General features: G+C 43.6%; 1 protein-coding gene across 2 annotated transcripts; it reads right to left on the reverse strand.

Annotated features, from left to right (window-relative positions):
• Positions 1-27: 27 nt before the first annotated feature.
• On the reverse strand, positions 28-26,763 carry LOC111950025 (fasciculation and elongation protein zeta-1-like). 2 transcript variants are annotated; one of them, XM_023967357.2, is made up of 10 exons: positions 26,404-26,763; positions 17,809-18,177; positions 15,446-15,497; positions 13,267-13,353; positions 12,381-12,549; positions 8,184-8,509; positions 3,661-3,741; positions 3,456-3,531; positions 2,984-3,049; positions 28-1,455 (listed from the first exon to the last, which is right to left on the reverse strand). In XM_023967357.2, the coding sequence occupies exons 2-10, from the start codon at positions 18,132-18,134 to the stop codon at positions 1,439-1,441; spliced, it is 1,200 nt and encodes a 399-aa protein (XP_023823125.1). In that variant the 5' UTR covers positions 18,135-18,177; positions 26,404-26,763; the 3' UTR covers positions 28-1,438. The 2 variants fall into 2 exon arrangements, with proteins under 2 accessions (XP_023823125.1, XP_023823124.1); XM_023967356.2 differs by having other exon boundaries at positions 29-1,455; positions 15,446-15,545.

Raw genomic sequence — 26,763 nt, forward strand, 5'->3', positions numbered from 1 at the left:
AGACCTTCATTGCATTGTGTTGCCTCGATTCAGTCAGCAGAGAGGGGAGGGACAAAAAAAGCACTTCTGGCTCACAGTTTTAGGGTAGCATGTTTATTTGAACTTGTGATTAGCAATGTAGTATTCTCCTACATGGCTCAAAGGAATTCATAAAATGAGCCCATCTTATCATTGACAAACTCCATGATATAACTCCATGTGGCAGAATGGGGTGACACATACTCTATTCATTAAATATAAGTATAAAATGAACAAAACAGTATCATGATGACCTATATCAAATATAAGATCACAGTAAAAAATAAATGGTCAAAAGAGCACTGGATATTCAAACATCATTGGCTGAAATAACAAAAACCTTCAAATATACAGCACCTGTAATAAGCTACAGTGCTACCATGGCAGAAAAGATCAATAGCTTTTTTATTCAAATGAGTTAAGTTTGTTGAATAATGAGAGAACTGTTCAGTCCAAATTTCCTACATGTAAGTGAAACCCATCACTCCTCAATCTTAAAWWTTTTTTTTTTTAAACTTTACCCCTTTTTCTCCCCAATTTTGTGGTATCCAATTGGTAGTTACAGTCTTGTCTCATCGCTGCAACTCCTGTACGGACTCGGGAGAGGCGAAGGTCGAGAGCCGTGCGTCCTCCGAAACACGACCCTGCTAAGCCGTACTGCTTCTTGACACAATGCCCATTTAACCCGGGAAGCCAGCCTCACCGATGGGTCGGAGGAAACACCGTACACCTGGCGACCGTGTCAGTGTGCACTGCGCCCGGCCCGCCACAGGAGTCACTAGTGCGTGATGGGACAAGGACATCCCTGCCAGCCAAACCCTCCCCTAACCCGGACGACGCTGGGCCAATTGTGCGCCGCCCCATGGGTCTCCCGGTCGCAGCCGGCTGCGACAGAGCCTGGACTTGAACCCAGAACTCCTCTATAATCTTTACAATGTGACATTTGGGTCTACAGACAAAATGGCATCAGAACCAAACCCCTCTGGGCCTGAGGTACAGTGAAGTAAAACTTAGCCGTGTGAATATCTGATAACATCAAATCATCTCTGTAAAGATTGTTCAACAAAACAAACTCATCCCTGTATAACTGTGTGGTCACTGGACAGTATTTGCTTGTCATGCTCTGAATAGAGATCAGTTAGTCAGTTTGTCAGTGGGGGTACAGTGGCCCCATACAGTAGTATTCAGGAGACAGCCATTTTGGCTCTGGATGGATCTTAGTGTGCAGGAAGGACAAGGTGAGCTCAGCAAAAAGGAGTAGTTTTATTAGATGAGTAAGGTACAGTGTTTTAGATGGTAACGATCCATGGCTGACAATGAAAGCGGGGGGAGCTCATGCAGCTTGGACGGGTGGAGGGTTGCCAGATTGGAGAGTCCCCTCCGAAGTCTCCGTCAGACAGCAGCCCATGGCTTGAATTCTTTAAGTAGGACACAGCACTGGAGAATTTTTTTGTTGTTGTTAATTAGGGATACTTCAATCATCGTTATAATAATGATATGCTTTGTCAACTATCAAATTAGCTAAACGTTATCATTACCCTGTACAGCCCCATTTCACATGACATAAGTTCAGACAGGAAACTCACATTCATTTAACCATTTATTAGAAAATAGATGACAACACATGTGGTCTTGGCGTTAGGCTCTGCTCCTTCAGGGGAGATCACTGCCAGAGCCATGTGTCCATTAGTGCCATTAGAATACAGGCAGTGAGCGAGATATACCAATCTCCCTGACGGGAACAAAAGCAGAACCATACAGCTGGAGGCTGGGGTGGTAGTAAGTAGGCTAGCAAAAAACAGACAATAAATAGCAGGTGGGAACAATGGCTGCAGCAGCAGCAATATTAAGCAGCAAAGAGAAGCCAATCATATAGATTAGCACAGCAGCAGATGATGTGTGTGAAGAACTGATCAACTCAAATAGAGCCCCACAGTGGAGGTGTCATAATACCCATAACACTAAGCGGTCAAACAGGGAAATTGTTCCAATTGTTTTTCCACCATTAATTTTTCACATAGGTGATTTTTGAAACACTTAAAATAAGGGCTCTGTTTCTTGTAGGCTTACCCTGGCATAACCTTTTGATAACTATGTAAGACAGTTCACAGAATTGTCATTTTTTAAAGAAATGTGGCCAATTTATTCATTACTAAATGTAGCTAACATTAGATCGTTAATCCAGAGATTCTTACCTTTGCCTCGATTCGGCAGTCTCGTCCAGATCATCATGGCATTTGTAGTTCTTTATGATAGCTACATTAGCAGATAATTAGCATTTCAAATCAAGTTTATTTTATATAGCCCTTCGTACATCAGCTAATATCTCGAAGTGCTGTACAGAAACCCAGCCTAAAACCCCAAACAGCAAGCAATGCAGGTGTAGAAGCACGGTGTCTAGGAAAAACTCCCTAGAGTTTTCATTTTTGGAGAGTAAATACAGGCGAATATATGGATAAAAGTCACCTTGTCCTAGAGAGATTTACACAGTTATCAAAATGTCACGCCAGAGTAAGCATACACGAAACACAGCCCTTTAGTTAATTTCAGTGTTTCTAAAAATWAAAAAAACGACGGGAAAAAATGAATGGTGGAAAAGCGATTGGAACAATTTCCCTGTTTGACGGCTAGGTATTATGGGTATTATGACTCATACTGTGGTACTCTATAGACCTCCATATTATGGTAGGTAGTGTTGTTTGAATCCGATTGGTACGATTTCAGCTGATGCTATCAAACACACTATGTAAACACTCGAGTTCCCCATCTGAACTGGCTTCACTTAATTATTATACCAGTATAGCCCCTTTAGGTACCATGTATCAGGTTATGTTGTACTTTCCACTTTTGTTGACCCTTACTGGGACAATATACTGTAAATGCTTTTCAATTAGTTATTCCCTTACACTTAGAGTAATACCTATGTAATGTTAAGTGTTTCTAAACCTAATAAAGCATTAGTTACCTTTTAATATGTAGTCAGTTAGCAGTGTAGGCACCTTCTCACTGTCCTCCTTCATGGCATAAAGAACTGTGGGGAGAAAAACAAAGCAAGGTGGCTCTTAGCACTGAGTATAGGACTGCTGGGAATTGACACACTTTTGGAGTTCTTTGAACAGTGTAGGTACTGACATACAAGTTACCTAACAGATGGGACACATACTAACCAAATAGAAAATTAGGTTTGTACTAGACTATCTGAACAAAACTAAATTTGAGGGTAAATTTGTGTGTTTAAGACAGCGTTTCCCAAAATCGGTCCTGGGGACCCCAAGGAGTGCACGTTTTGKTTTTTACTCTAGCACTACACAGATGATTTAAATAATGAACTCTTCATCAAGCTTTGATTATTTGAATCAGATGTGTAGTGCTTGGGCAAAAAACAAAATTAGGAAAACGACCCATTAGCTTAGCATTTTATTTCCCTGCCTACTTACTATTAGTGATCATCTGAAGGTCGTCCACAGTTGGAGGAGTTGCTTTCTTCTCATATGGAATTACCGTGTTTAGATACTGAACAATGAAGACAAAGAGAGACAGTTACGGAAGAAATGTAGCAGTGTTGAACCCACATGCTTCATTGTAGATTTAACACACTGATATACTTGGTGGCTAAGAGCTGTAAATGCTTAAGTGTCTGACCAGTTTGTCCATCCCTGTGCTGCCAAATGTCTGTCTGATGCCTGTCTGCAGGATGTTGGAGAGACCCTCCATACTGAAACGCTGGAACACAGACAATCACTAGCGGTGAGTAACAACAACCCTCTGTCATCACAACACAGATTTAGTAACATTTTCTTGTGATGCATTCTAAATACATTATAACATTTCTCTATGCATTCATACAGCTTATACAGAGTTATTATGAATATAGTATATTAGCTTGTTTTGTAATGAGTGAAAATGGCGCCAGAAGAAATGGCAGCCATTTTACGGGCGCCCAACCAATTGTGCTATTATGTGTTTTTTTGTTTTGTTTTATTTGTAACTTATTTTGTACATAATGTTTCAGCAACTGTATCTTACGGCAAAAATGAGCTTCTGGATATCAGGACAGCGATCACTCACCTCGGATTAGACAAAGATTTTTTCTTCAACAAACAAGACGCACAAGACATTCTCCAAACACCCGGCAGGGCTGACATCCCCGTTATTTGCAAGAGGAAGCGACGCAGGTACAGAGGACAAAGAGCCGGATGCCTGGTCAGGACCCGGGTAAAGGCGAGTGGGAAAGCTGCCGTTACCGTGAATACTACTCGCCAACGTGCAATCATTGGACAATAATCTAGACGAGGTACAATCACGAATATCCTACCAACGGGACATCAAAAACTGTAATATCCTATGTTTCACGGAATCGTGGCTGAATGACGACATGGATATTCAGCTAGCGGGATACACGCTGCACCGGCAAGATTGAATAGCACACTCAGGTAAGACGAGGGGGGGGGGGGGCGGTCTGTGCATATTTGTAAACAACAGCTGGTGCACGAAATCTAAGGAAGTCTCTAGATTTTGCTCGCCTGAAGTAGAGTATATTGTGATGAATTGCAGGCCACAGTTTTCAGCTATACTTTTCGTGGCTGTTTATTTACCACCACAGACAGATGCTGGCACTAAGACCGCACTCAGTCAGCTGTATAAGGAAATAAGCAAACAGAAAACCACTCACCCAGAGGCGGCGCTCCTAGTGGCCGGAGACTTTAATGCAGGGAAACTTAAATCAGTTCTAGCAAATTTCCATCAACATGTTAAATGTGCAACCAGAGGGGGAAAAAATCTAGATAACCTGTACTCCACACACAGAGATGCGTACAAAGCTCTCCCTCGCCACAACTAACCACAACTCTATCCTCCTGATTCCTGCTTACAAGCAAAAATTAAAGCAGGAAGCACCAGTGACTCGGTCTATAAAAAAGTGGTCAGATGAAGCAGATGCTAAACTACAGGACTGTTTTGCTTCCAAAGACTGGAACATGTTCCGGGATTCTTCCGATGGCATTGAGGAGTACACCACATCAGTCACTGGCTTTATCAATAAGTGCATCGAGGACATCGTCCCCACAGTGACTGTACGTACATACCCCAACCAGAAACCATGGATTACAGGCAACATTCGCACTGAGCTAAAGGGTATAGCTGCCGCTTTCAAGGTGCGGGACTCTAACCTGGAAGCTTACAAGAAATCCTGCTATGCCCTGCGACGAACCATCAAACAGGTAAAGAGAGCATACAGGTCGCAGTAGTGGGTGGTATATCGGGCTTTAGTGACAAAACGGATGACACTGTGATAGACTGCATCCAGTTTGCTGAGTAGAGTGTTGGAGGCTATTTTGTAAATGACATCGCCGAAGTCGAGGATCGGTAGGATAGTCAGTTTTACAAGGGTATTTTTGGCAGCGTGAGTGAAGGAGGCTTTGTTGCGAAATAGCAGCAGACTCTAGATTTAATTTTGGATTGGAGATGTTTAATATGAGTCTGGAAGGAGAGTTTACAGTCTAGTGAGACACCTAGATATTTGTTGTTGTCCACATTTTCTAAGTCAGAACTGTCCAGAGTAGTGATGCTAGTCGGGTGGGCAGGTGCGGGCAGCGATCGGTTAAAAAGCATAGTTTTACTACCGTTTAGGGGCAGTTGGAGGCCACGGAAGGAGTGTTTTATGGCATTGAAGCTCGTTTGGAGGTTTGTTAACAGTACCAAAGAAGGGCCAGATGTATACAGAATGGTGTCGTCTGCGTAGAGGTGGATCGAAGAATCACCCGCAGCAAGAGCGACATCGCTGATATATACAGAGAAAAGAGTCGGCCCGAGAATTGAACCCTGTGGTACCCCCATGGAGACTGCCAGAGGTCCGGACCACAGGCCTTCCGATTTGACACACTGAACTCTATCTGAGAAGTAGTTGGTAAACCAGGCGAGGCAGTCATCTGAGAAACCAAGGCTGTTGAGTCTGCCGATAAGAATACGGTGATTGACAGAGTCGAAAGCCTTGGCCAGGTCGATGAAGACGACTGCACAGTACTGTCTTTTATCGATGGCGGTTATGATATCGTTTAGTACCTTGAGCGTGGCTGAGGTGACCAGTGACCAGCTCCGAAACCGAATTGCACAGCGGAGAAAGTACGGTGGGATTCGAAATGGTCAGTGATCTGTTTGTTAACTTGGCTTTCGAAGACTTTAGAAAGGCAGGGCAGGATGGATATAGGTCTATAACAGTTTGGGTCTAGAGTGTCACCCCTTTTGAAGAGGGGGATCACCGCAGCAGCTTTCCAATCTCTAGGGATCTAGGATGATACGAAAGAGAGGTTGGTTGGGGTTGCAACAACGGCGACAGATAATTTTAGAAAGAGAAGGTCCAGATAGTCTAGCCCAACTGATTTGTAGGGGTCCAGGTTTTGCAGCTCTTTCATAACATCTGCTATCTGGATTTGGGTGAATGAGAAGCTGGGGAGGCTTGGGCAAGTAGCTGCGGGGGGTGCGGAGCTGTTGGCCGGGTTTGGGGTAGCCAGGAGGAAAGCATGGCCAGCCGTAGAGAAATGCTTATTGAAATTCCCGATTATCGTGGATTTATCAGTAGTGACAGTGTTTCCTAGCCTCAGTGCAGTGGACAGCTGGGAGGAGGTGCTCTTGTTCTCCATGGACTTTAGAGTGTCCCAAAACCTTTTGGAGTTAGAGCTACAAGATGCAAATTTCTGTTTGAAAAATCTAGCCTTTGCTTTCCTAACTGACTGCGTGTATTGGTTCCTGACTTCTCTGAAAAGTTGCATATCGCGGGGACTATTCGATGCTAGTGCAGTCCGCCACAGGATGTTTTTGTTCTGGTCGAGGGCAGTCAGGTCTGAAGTGAACCAAGGACCTTATTTGTTCTTGGTTCTACATTTTTTTGAAAGGGGCAAGTTATTTAAGATGGTGAAGAAATTACTTTTATACAAAGACCAGGCATCCTCTACTGACGGGATCCTCTACGGAACTTAATAATGGTGTTGGAGACGTGTTTGACCACGCAGTCGTGGGTGAACAGGGAGTACAGGAGGGGACTAAGTACACAGCCCTGAGGGGCCCCAGTGTTGAGGATCAGCGTGGCAGACGTATTCCTACCTACCCTTACCACCTGGGGGCGGCCCATCAGGAAGTCCAGGATCCAGTTGCAGAGGGAGGTGTTTTGTCCCAGGGTCCTAAGCTTAGTGATGAGCTTCGTGGGCACTTTGGTGTTGAACACTGAGCTGTAGTCAATGAACAGCATTCTCACATAGGTGTTCCTTTAGTCCAGGTGGGAAAGGGCAGTGTGCAGTGCGTCATCTGTGGATCTGTTGGGGCGGTATGTGAATTGGAGTGGTTCTAGGGTATCCGGGAGCATGCTGTTGATGTGAGCCATGACCAGCATTTCTAAGCACTTCATGGCTACCGATGTGAGTGCTACAGGGCGGTAATCATTTAGGCAGGTTACCTTCGCTCCCTTGGGCACAGGGACTATGGTGGTCTGCTTGAAACACGTAGGTATTAGACTCAGTCAGGGGGAGGTTGAAAATGTCAGTGAAGACACTTGCCAGTTGGTCCGCGCACGCTTTGAGTACACGTCCTGGTAATCCATCTTGCACCGGGGCTTTGTGAACGTTTAAAGGTCTTGGTCACATCGGCTACCGAGAGCGTTATCACACAGTCATCCAGAACAGCTGGTGCTCTCGTGCTTGCTTCAGTGTTGCTTGCCTCGAAGCGAGCATAAAAGGCATTTAGCTCGTCTGGTAGGCTCGAGTCACTGGGCAGCTCGCGTCTGGGTTTCCCTTTGTAGTCCGTAATAGTTTTCAAGCTCTGCCACATCCGACGAGCGTCAGAGCCGGTGTAGTAAGATTCAATCTTAATCCTATATTGATGCTTTGCTTGTTTGATGGTTCGTCTGAGGGCAATAACCACTAACCCACACATTGACTCTGTACTGGTACCTCCTGTATATAGTCTTGCTGTTGTTATTTTATTGCTGCTCTTTAATTACTTGTTCTTTTTATTTCTTATTCTTATTCGTATTTTTTAACTGCATTGTTGGTTAGGGGCTTGTAAGTAAGAATTTCACTGTAATGCACATGTGACTAATAAAAGTTGATTTGATTTTGATACACACACCATCATCATCATACAACATTGGTATGTGTCAATCCCTCAATGCTAACCTTCGTAGGCATGGAGGCGGGCTTGGAGTCTGTGCAGGCGTTGATCATAGTAGGTGTACCACCAATCACGGTCGTGGTTATCGCGTTACCCTGCAGACTGAGGCCCTTGTCGACCCGGCGCCTGCGCTTGCCCATGTCCCGCTGCTCCTTCTGGCGGTTCTGCACCTCCATAAGGGCTGTGATGAACGTGTTCTTCACCTCCTTCTCAAACTCCAGCTCGTCACGGCGTGCCAGCTGGGTGACCAGCTCCTCGGAGTACTCCCTGATGGCCGCCTCCACCCGGCACAGCAGCTCCACCAGGGCCGAGCTGGGCATCACACTCAAGCCTGGAGGGAGAGAGAGGCATGGAGGTCAGGTATAGAGCTACATTAGCCTGGAGCCCCGCTCTGCATGAGCTGAATAGCCAAATCCTATGGTCATTGTCACAAACAGACAGATCTGAACCCAGGCAAACTGACATAGGTCTGAAGGGAGGAGGGGAGGAGACGATGGTTGTAATCGCGTATGGAGCTACGCTACATTAGCCTGTTGATTCCAGATGCTGTATAGCCAACTCTTATGGTCATTGTTACTAATAGATCTAGGACCAGGCTAACTGTACATAGAGGTGAACAGAGATTCAATATGCATAATGTTATATACTGTAGAAGGGATATCAAATTGCTTTCCTTGAGGGACAAAACACAATGACATAAACTGATTGGGAAAAAGAAAACCTGGGCCTGTATTCATAAAACATCTCAGAGTAGGAGTGCTAATGTAGGATCAGGTTCCCCCTGTCAATATAATCATATTCATTGTGATATAAAAGGAAATACTGATCCTAGATCAGCATACTTTGAGACACATACATTGAGACACTCTATGAATATGAGCCCAGTACCACTTCAGGCCTCAAGGGCAGGAATTGAATAGTCCTGCTGTATACATACAGTCAGTGATGTGTATTCATGGAAGCCATGGGAAGCCATGGGAAGCCAGGCTTCACAATTTTTTGGACCAATAATAAAAATATTTATTTTGTCTCTCTGTGTTTCATAATTGTACTTCAAATCACAAGAGGCTGAATGTATCTTAAAGGAGAAAGCATCCGAGCGAGCGAAACAGTGCCCCTCTGTCTCTCTACATGTAGGCCATCAAGCTGATGCTGTCTGGTCCAAACGAGCATGACATTGTTGTCGCCCATAGCATTGAATGCAAGGGAAGCCAGTGAGTATCTGGCCTCCCTTGACAAAAAAAGTATAAAAAATGTACCAATCAGCGTTGAGCTAAACTGAGCGAGCTCAACTGTGAATGGTTCTGGCGCACCAGAAAAAGTGTCGTCACTCCTATCAAATCCCATTGAGAGCATACTTGAAGTGTTGCATCTCGTTGTGTTGTTGTCCTCTGGTGGCTAGCTAGCCAGCTAACAAAAATTGGCCTTTTCCTAAATTAGCCATGGATGTAAATAGGGATTTGGACTTGTGGTTTTAGAGATTTGGACTTGTGGTTTTACTTCATTCTCCGTACTGGCCAATGATTATAACGCTGATTCTGATCCAACCATTAATTCATACATTGTTGTGCCCCTGACCTGGGACGATGGAAGTTCAATATGTAGCTAGATGGGTTGGCGCCCCCCCTTGGTTTGTGCCGTGGCGGAGATCTTTGGGGGCTATACTCGGCCTTGTCTCAGGATGGTAAGTTGGTGGTTGAAGATATCACTCTAGTGGTTTTGGGGCTGTGCTTTGGCAAAGTGGGTGGGGTTATATCCTGCCTGTTTGGCCCTGTCTGGGGGTATCATCGGATGGGGCCACAGTGTCTCCTGACCCCTCCTGTCTCAGCCTCCAGTATTTATGCTGCAGTAGTTTATGTGTCGGGGGGCTAGGGTCAGTCTGTTATATCTGGAGTATTTCTCCTGTCTTATCCAGTGTCCTGTATGAATTTAAGTATGCTCTCTCTAATTATTTATTTCTTTCTTTCTTTCTCTCTCTCTCTCTCTCGGAGGACGTGAACCCTAGGACCATGCCTCAGGGCTACCTGGCATGATGACTCCTTGCTGTCCCCAGTCCACCTGGCCGTGCTGCTGCCCCAGTTTCAACTGTTCTGCCTGCGGCTATGGAACCCTGACCTGTTCACCGGACGTGCTACCTGTCCCATACCTGCTGTTTTCAACTCTCTAGAGACAGCAGGAGCAGTAGAGATACTCTGAATGATCGCTATGAAAAGCCAACTGACATTTACTCCTGAGCTGCTGACTTGTTGCACCCTYGACAACTACTGTGATTATTATTATTTGACCATGCTGGTCATTTATGAACATTTGGACATCTTGGCCATGTTCTGTTATAACCAGCACAGCCAGAAGAGGACTGGCCACCCTTCAAAAGCTGGTTCCTCTCTAGGTTTCTTCCTAGGTTTTTCCTAGCCACCGTGCTTCTACACCAGCATTGCTTGCTGCTTGGGGTTTTAGGCTGGGTTTCTGTACAGCACTTTGATATATCAGCTGATGTAAGAAGGGCTATATAAATACATTTGATTTGATGTAGAAGGCTAATGTTAACTAGCTAACGTTTCCCATGAATGGAAGTTAGGGTAGCGAGCTAGCATTTTAGCCAGGTAGCCTAGGACAACAAAAAATAAAATTGTGTACAGGTATGACAGAGTGGTGGACTGTTTCGTCAACATGAAAGAGAGGAGGATGACATTGGAGTTTCTCTATGAGTCAGAATGTTTTTCTACAATCACGAACACGCACGCACACACATAAATCAGAACCATGGACAGCCATATCACATTTAGCTTACGTGGATTGAACTAAACATTTTTGGGTATCTTTTAGTTGTCACTCTATTAGACTAAGCAGAGGTGATTTGATGATGTTGAAATGTCGAAGTTAAAATGATGCTGGAATAGTGGAGGCAGCTGCTGTTTTCTTTGCGACTTGCAGTAACTCTCTGAGGTTCTAAATCAATAGTTGTTTAGTGGTCTAAAAATGTCAGAAACATTAACTTGCTTGTACAAGCTTTAGCTCATGTAACTGTCTGTTACTGTACATGCAATATGCTTTGTGGCCTTTTGTTTTATTTTTAAATTAACCTTTATTTAACTAGGCAAGCCAGTTAAGAACAAATTCTTATTTACAATGACGGCCTACACCGACGCTGCGCCAATGGTGCGCCGCCCTATGGGACTCCCAATCACGGCCGGTTGTGATACAGCCTGGATTCAAACCAGGATTCAAACCACTTCACTGGACGGAGATTGCTATCTGGTTTTGTGATAAAATAAAGGTGTGGTTGTATTTATTCTGGCCACTGTGTCTTCTTATTTCTCGGCCATTACGCCTATATATCACGGTCGCAAGGCATATGAATTAACAGGTTATAGAGCAAACAATGCAATTATCACAACACATAGATTGTAATGTCTTTATTGGCCTTACAGTATATGAATTGAGTACATAAATGGGAGGAAAGTGGGATGATATCACCCGTATGTCACCTATGACGTTTTTCATTAGTCTTGACATTAAATTCTGAGAAGAGGAACTGGCCTTTGACTGTTTCTGTGACTGTGGGTAATACTGTCCAATATTACTACTATTTTTGGAAGTAAACACACACAAACACACACCAAGCAGGACAAATAAAAATGTGTCTCATGCAGGAGAGCCACATGGTCACACAATGTCTTTCCACAGGGAACCATATTGAGTGTGTGACATGGCCCTCTGAAATGATCGACTCATACGAAAAATGCCTGCTGCAGGTTTGTCTAGTTATTCATCCTATATTCACCATAGAGGCTGAAGACTGATGAAAGTTCCAGATGTTTACTCAGGTAAACTGATAAAACAACCATATTGTCTGAACTATGAACCCTCACCCAATCAAAGTCCTATAAGCAGGGCGTTAGCCTACTGAGCTAAACCCTAGCCATTAACTCAAACAAACAATATTTTTGTCTCGGACAAGGTTACTCAGTGACACAGTCACAGCTCATAGAGCACATCTTTAACCACTACAAGATCGGTCAAAGGTCACTTTCTTTTTACACACTTCTATGAACAGGAAATAGATTTTGGAAAAGGTGTCTGTCCACAACTCCAATGAAAATCTCAATTGGACCTTGAATTGCTAAAATTTTCATTTGACTCTTTGGTATATGTGACTTGGTGTTTAACCCTTCAGGCAACCTTAGTTTTTGTACACTTACCTTCATAAGAAGGCATGTTGTTATTGGAGGCCTGGGACAGCTGTCTGATCTCTTCCAGAAGGGATGGGTTGGTCTTGGGTGAGGAGTGTCCACTCTCCTCCTCCTCGTCCTCCTCTGTCTCACCAGGGTCCGGAGAGTTCTCCATCATCTCAACTATCTCCTCAATGACCTTGGAGAGAGAGAGATGGAGGGAAGGTAGATGAATGTACAGTAGCCTATGCTATAATGCAGAAGGGAGCTACTTGAAATAAATAGTCTTGCTATACATTTAGCCTTGGCCTAAATTGCCTTGGCCTTTCTAACCACTATTATTATAGTATATGGGGGAGTTAATGTATTCTACTTTTGTATGTTTTAAACTGTCTAAATTAGATTAAAGTAACTGTCCAGAGAGAATCTCACATTTAAAAGTGAATATTCTGTTAACTCATACCCAAATAATGTTGTTGACTCATCTTTTATTCATATTTGTGGCCAAAGCATACATTGGAGAAAACCCCACCTCTGACTTATATCTCAAACAGACCATTTCAAAAATGTTTGCTACTTCCTCATAGAGGATGATGGTCAATAAGCGGTCTACTTGCATTCATATTTTTAATGACCGGTATACGCCAACACCATTCTATTGTTGGGGTACGCACACACCATTCCAACACAGAAAAATTACTTATTACAATTTTCTTTTAAGGAAAACTTTTTAACTTGTGTTGTAAATAATTATAGGTCATATTTCATAGAAAACTGGAAACACTGGACAGTTACTTTAACTAAACCCAGTAATATACAGTACCTAACTGGAAGTCCTACCAAGTCCTTTGGATAACAGGAAGTACATGTTTTTTTATATGTTTTTTTTATAGGAAGTACATGTGTCTGTAGTCACCTGATCAGCAGTGAGGAGAGGCTCCTCGCTCAGGCAGTTTGCATTGTCATTCTTCTCGTTCATCTCCTCCTCCTCTTTTTCATGAATCTGTAGAATACAAGAGGGAACGAATGAAACCATGGAAACCCATTGAGCCACATTAGTGCTACAGTAGCTTAACTTCTTAGTATTGGAAACAGAAACCATGGAAACAAGGTTTATAAATAAGAGTACAGAAAAGCCATTCACCTATATTGGATTTATCTTTAGATTATTAGCATTGGCATTTAGGGAGCTAGTGAACATGGCCCAAATATGACCCCATTATACCCCTCTCTGCTCTTCATCTGAAAATACAATTTATTACCCTCGAGTTTAGAAGCCAATTTTAAAGTGTTTGGGTTGTGCTTAGTCAGACTCAAATTGCCCCAAATCTATCTATTGTCCATTGACTGTCTATTTTCTACTTGATTGCTTTTGTTGCTCATTGTTTTTATGCCATTGGCCTCACCCCAGTTAATCACTACAAGGATAGCAATCAGTAATAAACTAAACYGGGGGCATGGAAGGGTAAATGCTGATGGAATGCTTTCCACTGTTTGGAGAGTCACTTATACAGTAGCTTCTTGCTGGGGACTGTCTGTCTGCGTATTGGCCCTGACCCAGCCCTGTGCTTTGGCCCTGACCCAGTGCCTGCAGTTGCATGTGAGAGCAGACTACAGGAGGAGAGGGAGAGAAGGTGTAGGAGGAGGGTGGTCGATTGACAGATACTAAGTAGTATGCAGTCAAGGCAGCTCAGCCTTGATATTTGGTGTCAGGTCAGGTGACGTTAGCACCACAAGCACAACACACTCTAGCTAGCACGTTTGCTAAAACGTTACTCTCTTACAGCATGTTCTCCCACATTGCCTCACTAAAGAACACACTGCAGTCAGTTAAACATATCCATTCAAATGGATCAGGAAACATATCCATTCAAATGGATCAGCATCACTACTCTGGACGGTTCTGACTTAGAATATGTGGACAACTACAAATACCTAGGTGTCTGGTTAGACTGTAAACTCTCCTTCCAGTCTCACATCAAACATCTCCAATCCAAAGTTAAATCTAGAATTGGCTTCCTATTCCGCAACAAAGCATCCTTCACTCATGCTGCCAAACATACCCTCGTAAAACTGACCATCCTACCGATCCTCGACTTCGGCGATGTCATTTACAAAATAGCCTCCAATACCCTACTCAATTAATTGGATGCAGTCTATCACAGTGCCATCCGTTTTGTCACCAAACCCCCATATACTACCCACCACTGCGACCTGTACGCTCTCGTTGGCTGGCCCTCACTTCATACTCGTCGCCAAACCCACTGGCTCCAGGTCATCTACAAGACCCTGCTAGGTAAAGTCCCCCCTTATCTCAGCTCGCTGGTCACCATAGCAGCACCCACCTGTAGCACGCGCTCCAGCAGGTATATCTCTCTGCTTACACCCAAAGCCAATTCCTCTTTTGGCCGCCTCTCCTTCCAGTTCTCTGCTGCCAATGACTGGAACGAACTACAAAAATCTCTGAAACTGGAAACACTTATCTCCGTCACTAGCTTTAAGCACCAGCTGTCAGAGCAGCTCACAGATTACTGCACCTGTACATAGCCCATCTATAATTTAGCCCAAACAACTACCACTTCCCCTACTGTATTTATTTATTTATTTTGCTCCCTTGCACCCCATTATTTCTATTTCTACTTTGCACATTCTTCCACTGCAAATCTACCATTCCAGTGTTTTACTTGCTATATTGTATTTACTTCGCCACCATGGCCTTTTTTTGCCTTTACCTCCCTTATCGCACCTCATTTGCTCACATTGTATATAGACTTATTTTTCTACTGTATTATTGACTGTATGTTTGTTTTACTCCATGTGTAACTCTGTGTTGTTGTATGTGTCGAACTGCTTTGCTTTATCTTGGCCAGGTCGCAATTGTAAATGAGAACTTGTTCTCAACTTGCCTACCTGGTTAAATAAAGGTGAAATAAAAATACAAAATTAATAAAATAAAAGTCCAATAAAAAATGTACTTCCAAGATGTTGTCTCAGAATGTTGTCTTTCCAGTTGAGAAGAAAGGGGGTTGGAAAATGGAGAAACATTATTCTTCCGATGACCTTAAAGTATTTTGGAGTATATTGGAGGGCGTTACCTCCTGTTCGGAGAGGTTGCCGTTGAATCCTTCTGAGTTGGGGTTGTCCCAGCTGGAGACAGAGGAAGGGACGTAGTTATCCATCAGCGCATCCCACACACTGAAACACGGACATAAACAAACACACATTCAGTCACCAACACTGCAACACAACAAAAATACACTGTAAAAATGCAACAAACAAAAAAAGGGAGATGCAAACACACTTAGCCACCAACATTGTAACAGGACATCTCATATACTCCAACACAAGACAAACACTCAGTCACCAATGTTGGAACAGTCAGGACATCCCACACACACACAACACAGCACAAAACACTATCAGTCCTCAAGGCTGTAACTATCAGGAAACAGGCTCTTTTGGGGGGGGGGGGGCATAGAATGGTAATTCAATAATATTCCCAAATTCAGTGGTGGTTTGTGATTAAAACAAATTGAAGAGGAAGATGGATTACATCATGAAGAGGACCATCCTTCTCTTCCTCCCTAGATGACCCTCCTCTACCCAAATCACATTTGATAGAAATTGTCAATTGTATATCTGCAGCCATTTTCTTCTATCAGTGTTCCGTTGAACATTTGCAGACAGTGAATGCAGAGGAAGAGATGTTCACATCACATTATTTTGCTTCATTCTCATTTGTTGGTCTTTTATTTCACTCTGTTTTGGGCGGTCTCTCAAAAATGATGTCCCTGAACTTGTCAACATAATTAATCAAATCAAAATGCACATCAAAATCCTCCCTATTGCAGTCCAGGCTGCATTGCACACAGTCAACTAACAATAAAATCTAAACTCACAGTTTACACATTTTTTACAGGTGTTCAATGTGAATAAGTATAGATTAAAACAGCCCCTTACAGCATTGTGCAGGTCCTCCTCGAACTATAAGATCCTCGGTCCAATCAAGGCTTTAGCCTTGTGAAAATGACCAGAGTAGAACTCTCCCTTTGTTTCCCCTTTCCGTGTTTTCCCCCCAGCTTGGCATGGCACCCACACCCTACCATCCTCTTAGTGGCACTGCCCAGCCATTCACCATGCAGGAAACAAGCAGCCATTCATCAGGACTCATGACCTTAGAGGTCATGCCTGTTGTGTTGTCCCACACACACACAAACACCCACACACCAGCCATCTCTCCATCTGCCAAACAGGAACTAGCTGGTACAGCACCGTCCCATATGTTTGCAAACCTTTAGTTAATCTGGCCTTTAGATTGAACCGATCATTCCATCAACTGTGTTGCATAACATAGTTTATAGATTATGTATCACTTTTGGCTAGATAAAAAAATGCTTGGATAAATGTGTATATATTCCTTGCATCACTACAAGGATAAGGATAGGGGAACCAATTTCAAAACATTCAAATCAGAAACATCATATGATGCAGTTTCTAACTCTGCAGTGTAATGTAGAATACAGTAGATCATCAAATGCAAAACAAGGTCATTAATGCACCCCCACATGCTAACAACAGCATCCCCAACATACAAATTTGTATATCATTGTATATCATCAATACTTTGTCCTTCGGTCCTATGTACTCTGAATATGGATCAATAGGCATACCCAAGGGCACCTACAACCAAGCTATTTTTAGCAAGAGGGTTTATTTCCACCCAATACAAGAATGTCTGTGTTTCTGCTTCAGAGGCTGTTGGCGAATGGGAGTGCTAGCTGCCTGCTGGTAGAGGCGGCGACAGACCAAAAGAGCGTTCAAAAATAAATGTAATAATTCAAGGCCTATACCGGCTGTGGACTGCTGGGGTGGGCAGGGTCACACGGGTGGTTTGTGTTTTTGTGTTTTTCTGCTGAAGGGTGATTTGGTTGCTGTGAGGTGAGCTGAGTATCAGGATCTGAGTGCTGAGTCATGAGCTATAGTAGTGGTATATCAGCCAATGCTCTGTTTAGCTGATAGCTGTGATGACTTGTGGTATTCTATCTAAACTGTAATGAATGCATAGGTGTAGTGTTCATAGCTGCTCCTTTCACACCATACCCAGACTTTACATGCTCTGTTTGCAGTAAATAGTGTGCCTTATGAATAGGATTGTATAGTCACAAAAGTATGCAGTATGAAGACAGAAGAGGAAGACATCATCAGACATGATGGACTACCTAAACAAGTAAGCATTGACCAATGCTTTGTTCAAAAGATTGCTGCAAAGAATGTGCCATATTATCAAAAAGATTACTGGGGTGCATTGTACAACCCAAAAGGTAAGCCGCTGAAGTGAAAAATCACTTCCCCCGTGATACACCATTTGTATCTTAAACTCTTATCACAAAAGCACAGACCCTTTATGCTGAGATCAGACTTAAGCTTAAAAACCACAAAGGTGGTGGCCGACACTTACTCTTCATCCTGCAGCCGCTCCTCGTCCTCCTCGGTGTGAGACTGGTTGCGCACGGGGGCCATGCCCTCCGTCTTGGTGTTGTAGTTGTGGAAACAGACATTCAGCTTCTCGTCAAACTCGTTGACCAGGTCCTCCATGGACTTGAAACTCATCATCTCAGAGAAGTTCTCCAGTTCGGAGAAGTCCTCACGGGTGATGGGGACCAGGGGGGCCATGGGGGCCAGGGGGGCGGTGCTGTAAGGGGTTCGGCTGAGGGGCATGTCCTCTACCCGGCAGGGCCTGAGGTCCTCAAACTCCTCATCCAGGCACACAAGCGGGGCCTCCATGGTGGGTGTCCCCAATCACAAGTCAATGACAGAGAAAGAAGCCCTAGCATAAGGAAGGAAGAGACCAAAATTAGAAAACAACATGGACTTTACAGGGGGTTGCTTTTTTCAATTTGTGTCATTAGATCATACTCCAGAAACACTGTCAATACCACTGACCCAGAAAAGACTAAGAATTTCTGGGTCCCAGCACCGGCACCAGTACTTCAGGTCTCAGGAAGACAGTAGCGATGCTAATTCGGCCATCTGCTACATCAGCAGTAGCACATCTGATTCAACAAACAAAGGCTTGGTGGTTAGTTGAATCAGGTGTGTTAGTGCTGGGCTGGAGTAAAAATACCTGATTACATGATACATTCACACATCAGTTATCTAGAGTAATTTCAAATGGATATTTACCAATAAAATACACATAGAAATTTTGTAGCAAGTCTGGAATGACAAAGTCCCTCCCAGACAAAGAGGAAGGGACTCAGCTGGACCAGGAAAGACCCAGTCCCCCAGGGAGCCAAAATGGTTAATTAAGCAATATTGGTGGGATTTCATTGATGAGGAAAGGGATTCAGGGACTGACAGTCATTATAAAGACACTACAGTGTCCACCCATTATGTCTTAAGAGCGATACTCAACAAAAGAAAGGGCATAGCTAGCCCTAAATTTAGACAATGTGCTAATTATAGATTTTATCGCTGTGGCAAATTCTGTTTCACAGCAAGATTGTACTAAGCACCATGAAATGTGTGAAACATTGTTCAAGATGGACACTAACCAACTTAAGTGCAAATCCTAAACACTTAAAACTACAGTATATGAGGTCATATAGCTATAATTATCAGACATCCTCAATGATGAATTACTCTGTATGTAATTCTTGTTATTACTATCCTGGTAAGTATGGAGTGATCTGTACGAAATTAACAACAACAGTTGATTCTTGTGGAAGACTGTTGGATGAAAGTTGTGTTTCAGTCCAAGTTCTGATGCAGTGCAATTACAGGAGTGAGAGCTAAATGTACTAACGTTTTTCCTGGATCTTTGCATATAGTCAGGGAGTGTCGTGGAAAGGAATTCATTTAAAACAAGATTGTGTAAGCCTCTTCCTTTCTCTCATCACATTACTTAGCAAAGTGCCAAGTAAGCTGACAACTTTACGGTTTTTACTTTTTACTTTTTAATTACCGTTTATATTTTTAGTTTTTCCCTCACAACTTTTTTCCCTCATTCAACTTTTTCACTAGGGACGCTTTATCTGGACATGGTTCGTCAGCACCTTCAACAGCCGAAGCTAAGTAGTAACATTAACATGATGCCTTCTAATTGCAGTCGCTGTACTCATAATATACAGGAGAACGATCACCTTATGGCGAGGATAGCTGTGCTGCAAGCCCAACTTCAGACGCAATCGTTAGGCAAGGGTAATTTCAGTGTAGGAAAGGATGAAACAGCGTCTGTGCCACCAGTAAGTACAGATAGTAGTATAAATCCCCCCGAACAGTCCCCGCAGCCGGACAACTTTCTCATGGCTTCTGGAGGGAAATGCTGTAGGAATGCTCAACTGGTGTTGCTCATTCAGCCGACAGAAACTTTCAACCGCTTTTCCCCATTAAGTAGCGAGTCGGAGTCTGAGGCCGAGTCTTCTCTTGTCTCTACTCCTCCCGTTACGGGGTCAGAGACGCCGAAGCTTCCCACCATTATCTCTGACAAATTGAAAACCCTAGTCATTGGCGACTCCATTACCCGCAGTATTAGACTTAAAACGAATCACCCAGCGATCATACACTGTTTACCAGGGAGCAGGGCTACCGATGTTAAGGCTAATCTGAAGATGGTGCTGGCTAAAGCTAAAACTGGCGAGTGTAGAGAGTATAGAGATATTGTTATCCACATCGGCACCAACGATGTTAGGATGAAACAGTCAGAGGTCACCAAGTGCAACATAGCTTCAGCGTGTAAATCAGCTAGAAAGATGTGTCGGCATCGAGTAATTGTCTCTGGCCCCCTCCCAGTTAGGGGGAGTGATGAGCTCTACAGCAGAGTCTCACAACTCAATCGCTGGTTGAAAACTGTTTTCTGCCCCTCCCAAAAGATAGAATTTGTAGATAATTGGCCCTCTTTCTGGGACTCACCCACAAACAGGACCAAGCCTGACCTGCTGAGGAGTGACGGACCTCCATCCTAGCTGGGGGGTGCTCTCATCTTATCTACCAACATAGACAGGGCTCTAACTCTCTAGCTCCACAATGAAATAGGGTGCAGGCCAGGCAGCAGGCTGTTAGCCAGCCTGCCAGCTTAGTGGAGTCTGCCACTAGCACAGTCAGTGTAGTCAGCTCAGCTATCCCCATTGAGACTGTGTCTGTGCCTCGACCTAGGTTGGGCAAAACTAAACATGGCGGTGTCTGCCTTAGCAATCTCACTAGGATAAAGACCTCCTCCATTCCTGCCATTATTGAAAGAGATCGTGATACCTCACATCTCAAAATAGGGCTACTTAATGTTAGATCCCTCACTTTATAGTCAATGAACTAATCACTGATCATAATCTTGATGTGATTGGCCTGACTGAAACATGGCTTAAGCCTGATGAATTTAATGTGTTAAATGAGGCCTCACCTCCTGGTTACACTAGGGACCATATCCCCCGTGCATCCCGCAAAGGCGGAGGTGTTGCTAACATTTACGATAGCAAATTTCAATTTACAAAAAAAAAAGAAGACGTTTTTGTCTTTTGAGCTTCTAGTCATGAAATCTATGCAGCCTACTCAATCACTTTTTATAGCTACTGTTTACCGGCCTCCTGGGCCATATACAGCGTTCCTCACTGAGTTCCCTGAATTCCTATCGGACCTTGTAGTCATAGCAGATAATATTCAATTTTTGGTGATTTTAATATTCATATGAAAAAAGTCCACAGACCCACTCCAAAAGGCTTTTGGAGCCATCATTGACTCAGTGGGTTTTGTCCAACATGTCTCTGGACCTACTTACTGCCACAGTCATACTCTGGACCTAGTTTTGTCCCATGGAATAAATGTTGTAGATCTTAAAGTTTTTCCTCATAATCCTGGACTATCGGACCACCATTTTATACGTTTGCAATCGCAACAAATAATCTGCTCAGACCCCAACCAAGGAGCATCAAAAGTCGTGCTATAAATTCTCAGACAACACAAAGATTCCTTGATGCCCTTCCAACTCCTTCTGCCTACCCAAGGACGTCAGAGGACAAAAATCAGTTAACCACCTAACTGAGGAACTCAATTTAACCTTGCGCAATACCCTAGATGCAGTTGCACCCCTAAAACTAAAAAATTTGTTCATAAGAAACTAGCTCCCTGGTATACAGAAAATACCCGAGCTCTGAAGCAAGCTTCCAGAAAATTGGAACGTAAATGGCGCCACACCAAACTGGAGGTCTTCCGACTAGCTTGGAAAGACAGTACCGTGCAGTATCGAAGAGCCCTCACTGCTGCTCGATCATCCTTTTCCAACTTAATCGAGGAAAATAAGAACAATCCAAAATGTATTTTTGATACTGTTGCAAAGCTAACTAAAAAGCAGCATTCCCCAAGTGAGGATGGCTTTCACTTTAGCAGTAATAAATTCATGAACTTCTTTGAGGAAAAGATCATGATCATTAGAAAGCAAATTACGGACTCCTCTTTAAATCTGGGTATTCCTCCAAAGCTCAGCTGTCCTGAGTCTGCACAACTCTGCCAGGACCTAGGATCAAGAGAGACACTTAAGTGTTTAGTACTATATCTCTTGACACAATGATGAAAATAATCATGGCCTCTAAACCTTCAAGCTGCATACTGGATCCTATTCCAACTAAACTACTGAAAGAGCTGCTTCATGTGCTTGGCCCTCCTATGTTGAACATAATAAACGGCTCTCTATCCACCGGATGTGTACCAAACTCACTAAAAGTGGCAGTAATAAAGCCTCTCTTGAAAAAGCCAAACCTTGACCCAGAAAATATAAAAAACTATCGGCCTATATCGAATCTTCCATTCCTCTCAAAAAAAATTGAAAAAGCTGTTGCGCAGCAACTCACTGCCTTCCTGAAGCCAAACAATGTATACGAAATGCTTCAGTCTGGTTTTAGACCCCATCATAGCACTGAGACTGCACTTGTGAAGGTGGTAAATTACCTTTTAATGGCGTCAGACCGAGGCTCTGCATCTGTCCTCGTGCTACTAGACCTTAGTGCTGCTTTTGATAGCATCATTCACCACATTCTTTTGGAGAGACTGGAAACCCAAATTGGTCTACACGGACAAGTTCTGGCCKGGTTTAGATCTTATCTGTCGGAAAGATATCAGTTTGTCTCTGTGAATGGTTTGTCCTCTGACAAATCAACTGTACATTACGGTGTTCCTCAAGGTTCCGTTTTAGGACCACTATTGTTTTCACTATATATTTTACCTCTTGGGGATGTCATTCGAAAACATAATGTTAACTTTCACTGCTATGCGGATGACACACAGCTGTACATTTCAATGAAACATGGTGAAGCCCCAAAATTTCCCTCGCTAGAAGCCTGTGTTTCAGACATAAGGAAGTGGATGGCTGAAAACTTTCTACTTTTAAACTCTGACAAAACAGAGATGCTTGTTCTAGGTCCCAAGAAACAAAGAGATATTCTGTTGAATCTGACAATTAACCTTGATGGTTGTAAAGTTGTCTCAAATAAAACTGTGAAGGATCTCAGCGTTACTCAGGACCATGATCTCTCTTTTGACGAACATATCAAGACTGTTTCAAGGACAGCTTTTTTCCATCTACGTAACATTGCAAAAATCTGAAATTTTCTGTCCAAAAATGATGCAGAAAAATTAATCCATGCTTTTGTTACTTCTAGGTTAGACTACTGCAATGCTCTACTTTCCGGCTACCCGGATAAAGCACTAAATAAACTTCAGTTAGTGCTAAATACGGCTGCTAGAATCCTGACTAGAACCAAGAAATTTGATCATATTACTCCAGTGCTAGCTTCCCTACACTGGCTTCCTGTTAAGGCAAGGGCTGATTTCAAGGTTTTAATGTTAACCTATAAAGCGTTACATGGGCTTGCTCCTACCTATCTTTCCGAGTTGGTGCTGCCGTACATACCTACACGTATGCTACGGTCACAAGACGCAGGCCTCCTAATTGTCCCTAGAATTTCTAAGCAAACAGCTGGAGGCAGGGCTTTCTCCTATAGATCTCCATTTCTATGGAATGGTCTGCCTACCCATGTGAGAGACGCAGACTCGGTCTCAACCTTTAAGTCTTTACTGAAGACTTATCTCTTCAGTAGGTCGTATGATTGAGTGTAGTCTGGCCCAGGAGTGTGAAGGTGAACGGAAAGGCTCTGGAGCAACGAACCACCCTTGCTGTCTCTGCCTGGCCGGTTTCCCTCTCTCCACTGGGATTCTCTGCCTCTAACCCTATTACAGGGGCTGCGTCACTGGCTTACTGGTGCTCTTTCATGCCGTCCCTAGGAGGGGTGCGTCACTTGAGTGGGTTGAGTTACTGACGTGATCTTCCTGTCTGTGGGTTGGTGCCCCCCTTGGTTTGTGCTGTGGTGGAGATCTTTGTGGGCTATACTCGGCTTGTCTCAGGATTGTAAGTTGGTGATTGAAGATATCCCTCTAGTGGTGCGGGGGATGTGCTTTGGCGAAGTGGGTGGGGTTATATCCTTCGTGTTTGGCCCTGTCCGGGGGTATCATCGGATGGGGCCACAGTTCTCCTGACCTCTCCTGTCTCAGCCTCCAGTATTTATGCTGCAGTAGTTTATTGTGTCGAGGGCTAGGGTCAGGTTGGTTATATCTGGAGTACTTCTCCTGTCTATCCGGTGTCCTGTGTGAATTTAAGTATGCTCTCTCTAATTCTCTCCTTTCTCTTTCTATCTCTCTCTCGGAGGACCTGAGCCCTAGGACCATGCGTCAGATACTGGCATGATGACTCCTTGCTGTCCCCAGTTAACCTGGCCTTGCTGCTGTTCCAGTTTCAACTGTTCTGCCTGCGGCTATGGAACCCTGACCTGTCACCGGACGTGCTACCTGTCCCAGACCTGCTGTTTTCAACTCTCTAGAGACCGCAGGAGCGGTAGAGACACTCTTAATGATCGGCTATGAAAAGCCAACTGACATTTACTCCTGAGGTGCTGACTTGCTACACCCTCGATAACTACTGTGATTATTATTATTTGACCATGCTGGTCATTTATGAACATTTGAACATCTTGGCCATGTTCTGTTATAATCTCCACCCGGCACAGCTAGAAGAGGACTGGCCACCCCTCATAGCCTGGTTCCTCTCTAGGTTTCCTCCTAGGTTTTGGCCTTTCTAGGGAGTTTTTCCTACCCACCGTGCTTCTACACCTGCATTGCTTGCTGTTTGGGGTTTTAGGCTGGGTTTCTGTACAGCACTTCGAGATATTAGCTGATGTACAAAGGGCTATATAAAATAAACTTGATTTGATTTGATTAATCAAAAGACAGATATTAATCTTTAGCCCGTCCTCTCTCTCTTTGTCTCTCTGTCTCTGTCTCTTTCTCCCATCATACCCACCCTTATTTTCTGCAAAGAAGCCTCTGAGTATGTATTCATATAGCATCTAAAAGTTGGAATGCTGATGTAGGATAAGTTTGGCCTTTTCATACACGTCGACCTAGAGCATTCCAAACATGCTCAATGGATGACGTCTGGTAAGTATGCAGGCTGGAAGAACTGGGACATTTTCAGCTTCCAGGAATTTTGAACATATCCTTGCGACATGGGGCTGTGCATTAACAATGAGCCTCAGGATCTCGTCATGGTATCTATGTGCATTCAAATTGCCATCGATAAAATACAATTGTGTTCGTAGTGCATGCACATACCATAACCCCACTACCACCATGGGGTTTACATACACAAACGGATCGCCCACACGACTTCATACACGCTACCTGCCATCTACCCAGTACAGTTGAAACCGGGATTCATCCGTCAAGAGCACACTTCTCCAGTGTGCCAGTGGCCATCGAAGGTGAGTATTTGCACACTGAAGTCGGTTACATCTCTGACGATGAGCATGCAGATGAGCTTCCCTGAGACGGTTTCTGACAGTTTGTGCAGAAATTCTTCAGTTGTGCAAACCCACAATTGAATTAGCTGTCCGGGTGTCTGGTCTCAGACCATCCCGCAGATAAAGAAGCCGGATGTGGGGGTCCTGGTTTGGTGTGGTTACACGTGGTCTGCGGTTGTGTAGGCCAGTTTGGATGTACTACCAAATTCTCTAAAATGACATTGGAGGCGGCTTATGGGAGATACATTAAATATAGTAAGAGATATTTGCAGCTTGGCTACATGAGAAGCTTTGAACTTTTGTTAGTTCTTAGTCCATGTGCTAATGAACATCTTGCAGGTAGATACAAAGAAAAGACTGAAAATAACAGAACATTATTTTGTTCTGGTAGGCTGCCGTGAAATCACGGCTTAGAGTGACAATATGAGTTTGTTTGCGTGTTTGTGTATGTTTGTATGTGTATGCCCATGTGAATGTATATGCAGTGAGTGTAATGGTATGCACGCATGTGTGTGTGAATGAGACATTTGACCTTCACCTTAACCAATGGACCCAGGTAATGGTGGTGTTAACCTACCAATGTTTTGCTCCTTGCCTTGGGCCAAAACACCCACACACCACCAAGACCAAAAAAAACAATCGCAGAATCTCATCAGATGTCCTTTAATACAATGTAACCAAATAGCTGTCCCCATTTTACACTGGCAAAAACAAACACTAGCACAGTGACTAGAGAATAAATCAATATTTGTTGTTATGCCAAATCCATTGCCATAATTGCATTCCATAAGATCTTATGGCTATAAAATAAAAATATATAATCATTTTTGGACATATTTGGGACAATTCAATCGATATAGCGATGGGTGGATCATATGGTTGCATTTATCTCAGAACAATACAAACACGTCTTCTGCTATTCATATTCATATGGCTGTGTGGCTGCCTGCCGAAGTCTCTCTCTGTGGTAAACATGAATATTAATATGTTTACATCTAGTACTTTTATTGGCTACATGAAAACATGCTTGTCAGTTCCCATAGCCATTATGGAAGAAAATGGATTTGGGGAAGGAAGAGCAGAGAGAGGGAGAGGATGAGGGGACGAAGAGATGGAAGACAAGACCATGGTTACATAAGAGGGAGGGAGATGATGGAAAACAATGATGGAGGGAGAGGTGGAGGTAGAGAAGGATAGATAGAATGATAGATTACCTGCAGTAACTGTGCCTCCTGTAATATGGCTTAGAAACAGAGAGACGGTCCCTCCTTGTCCTAGGCAACGCAGATCTGCACTACGGCACCTTCCTCTGCAAATCCCAACACTGACCAACCAACAGCAATTACAGTCATTACAGAGACTGGAGAGAAAAAGAGAATGAGAGAGAAAGAACCATGACAATGTCCGGTGCTGTTCTGTCCATCCGTTCTACTCCACTAACACACAGCCCCCTCACTTATCTCTTTCTGCTGCTAGCAGCGTGTTGTTTTCGAATTAGTAAGCAGCCTCAGCCACAGAGAGAGAAAGAGAGAGAGCCTGTGCATTGCTCGCTCGCTACATCACCTGCCTGCCTA

Source organism: Salvelinus sp. IW2-2015, linkage group LG23 (assembly GCF_002910315.2).
Source record: "Salvelinus sp. IW2-2015 linkage group LG23, ASM291031v2, whole genome shotgun sequence".
Classification (NCBI taxonomy): domain Eukaryota; kingdom Metazoa; phylum Chordata; class Actinopteri; order Salmoniformes; family Salmonidae; genus Salvelinus; species Salvelinus sp. IW2-2015.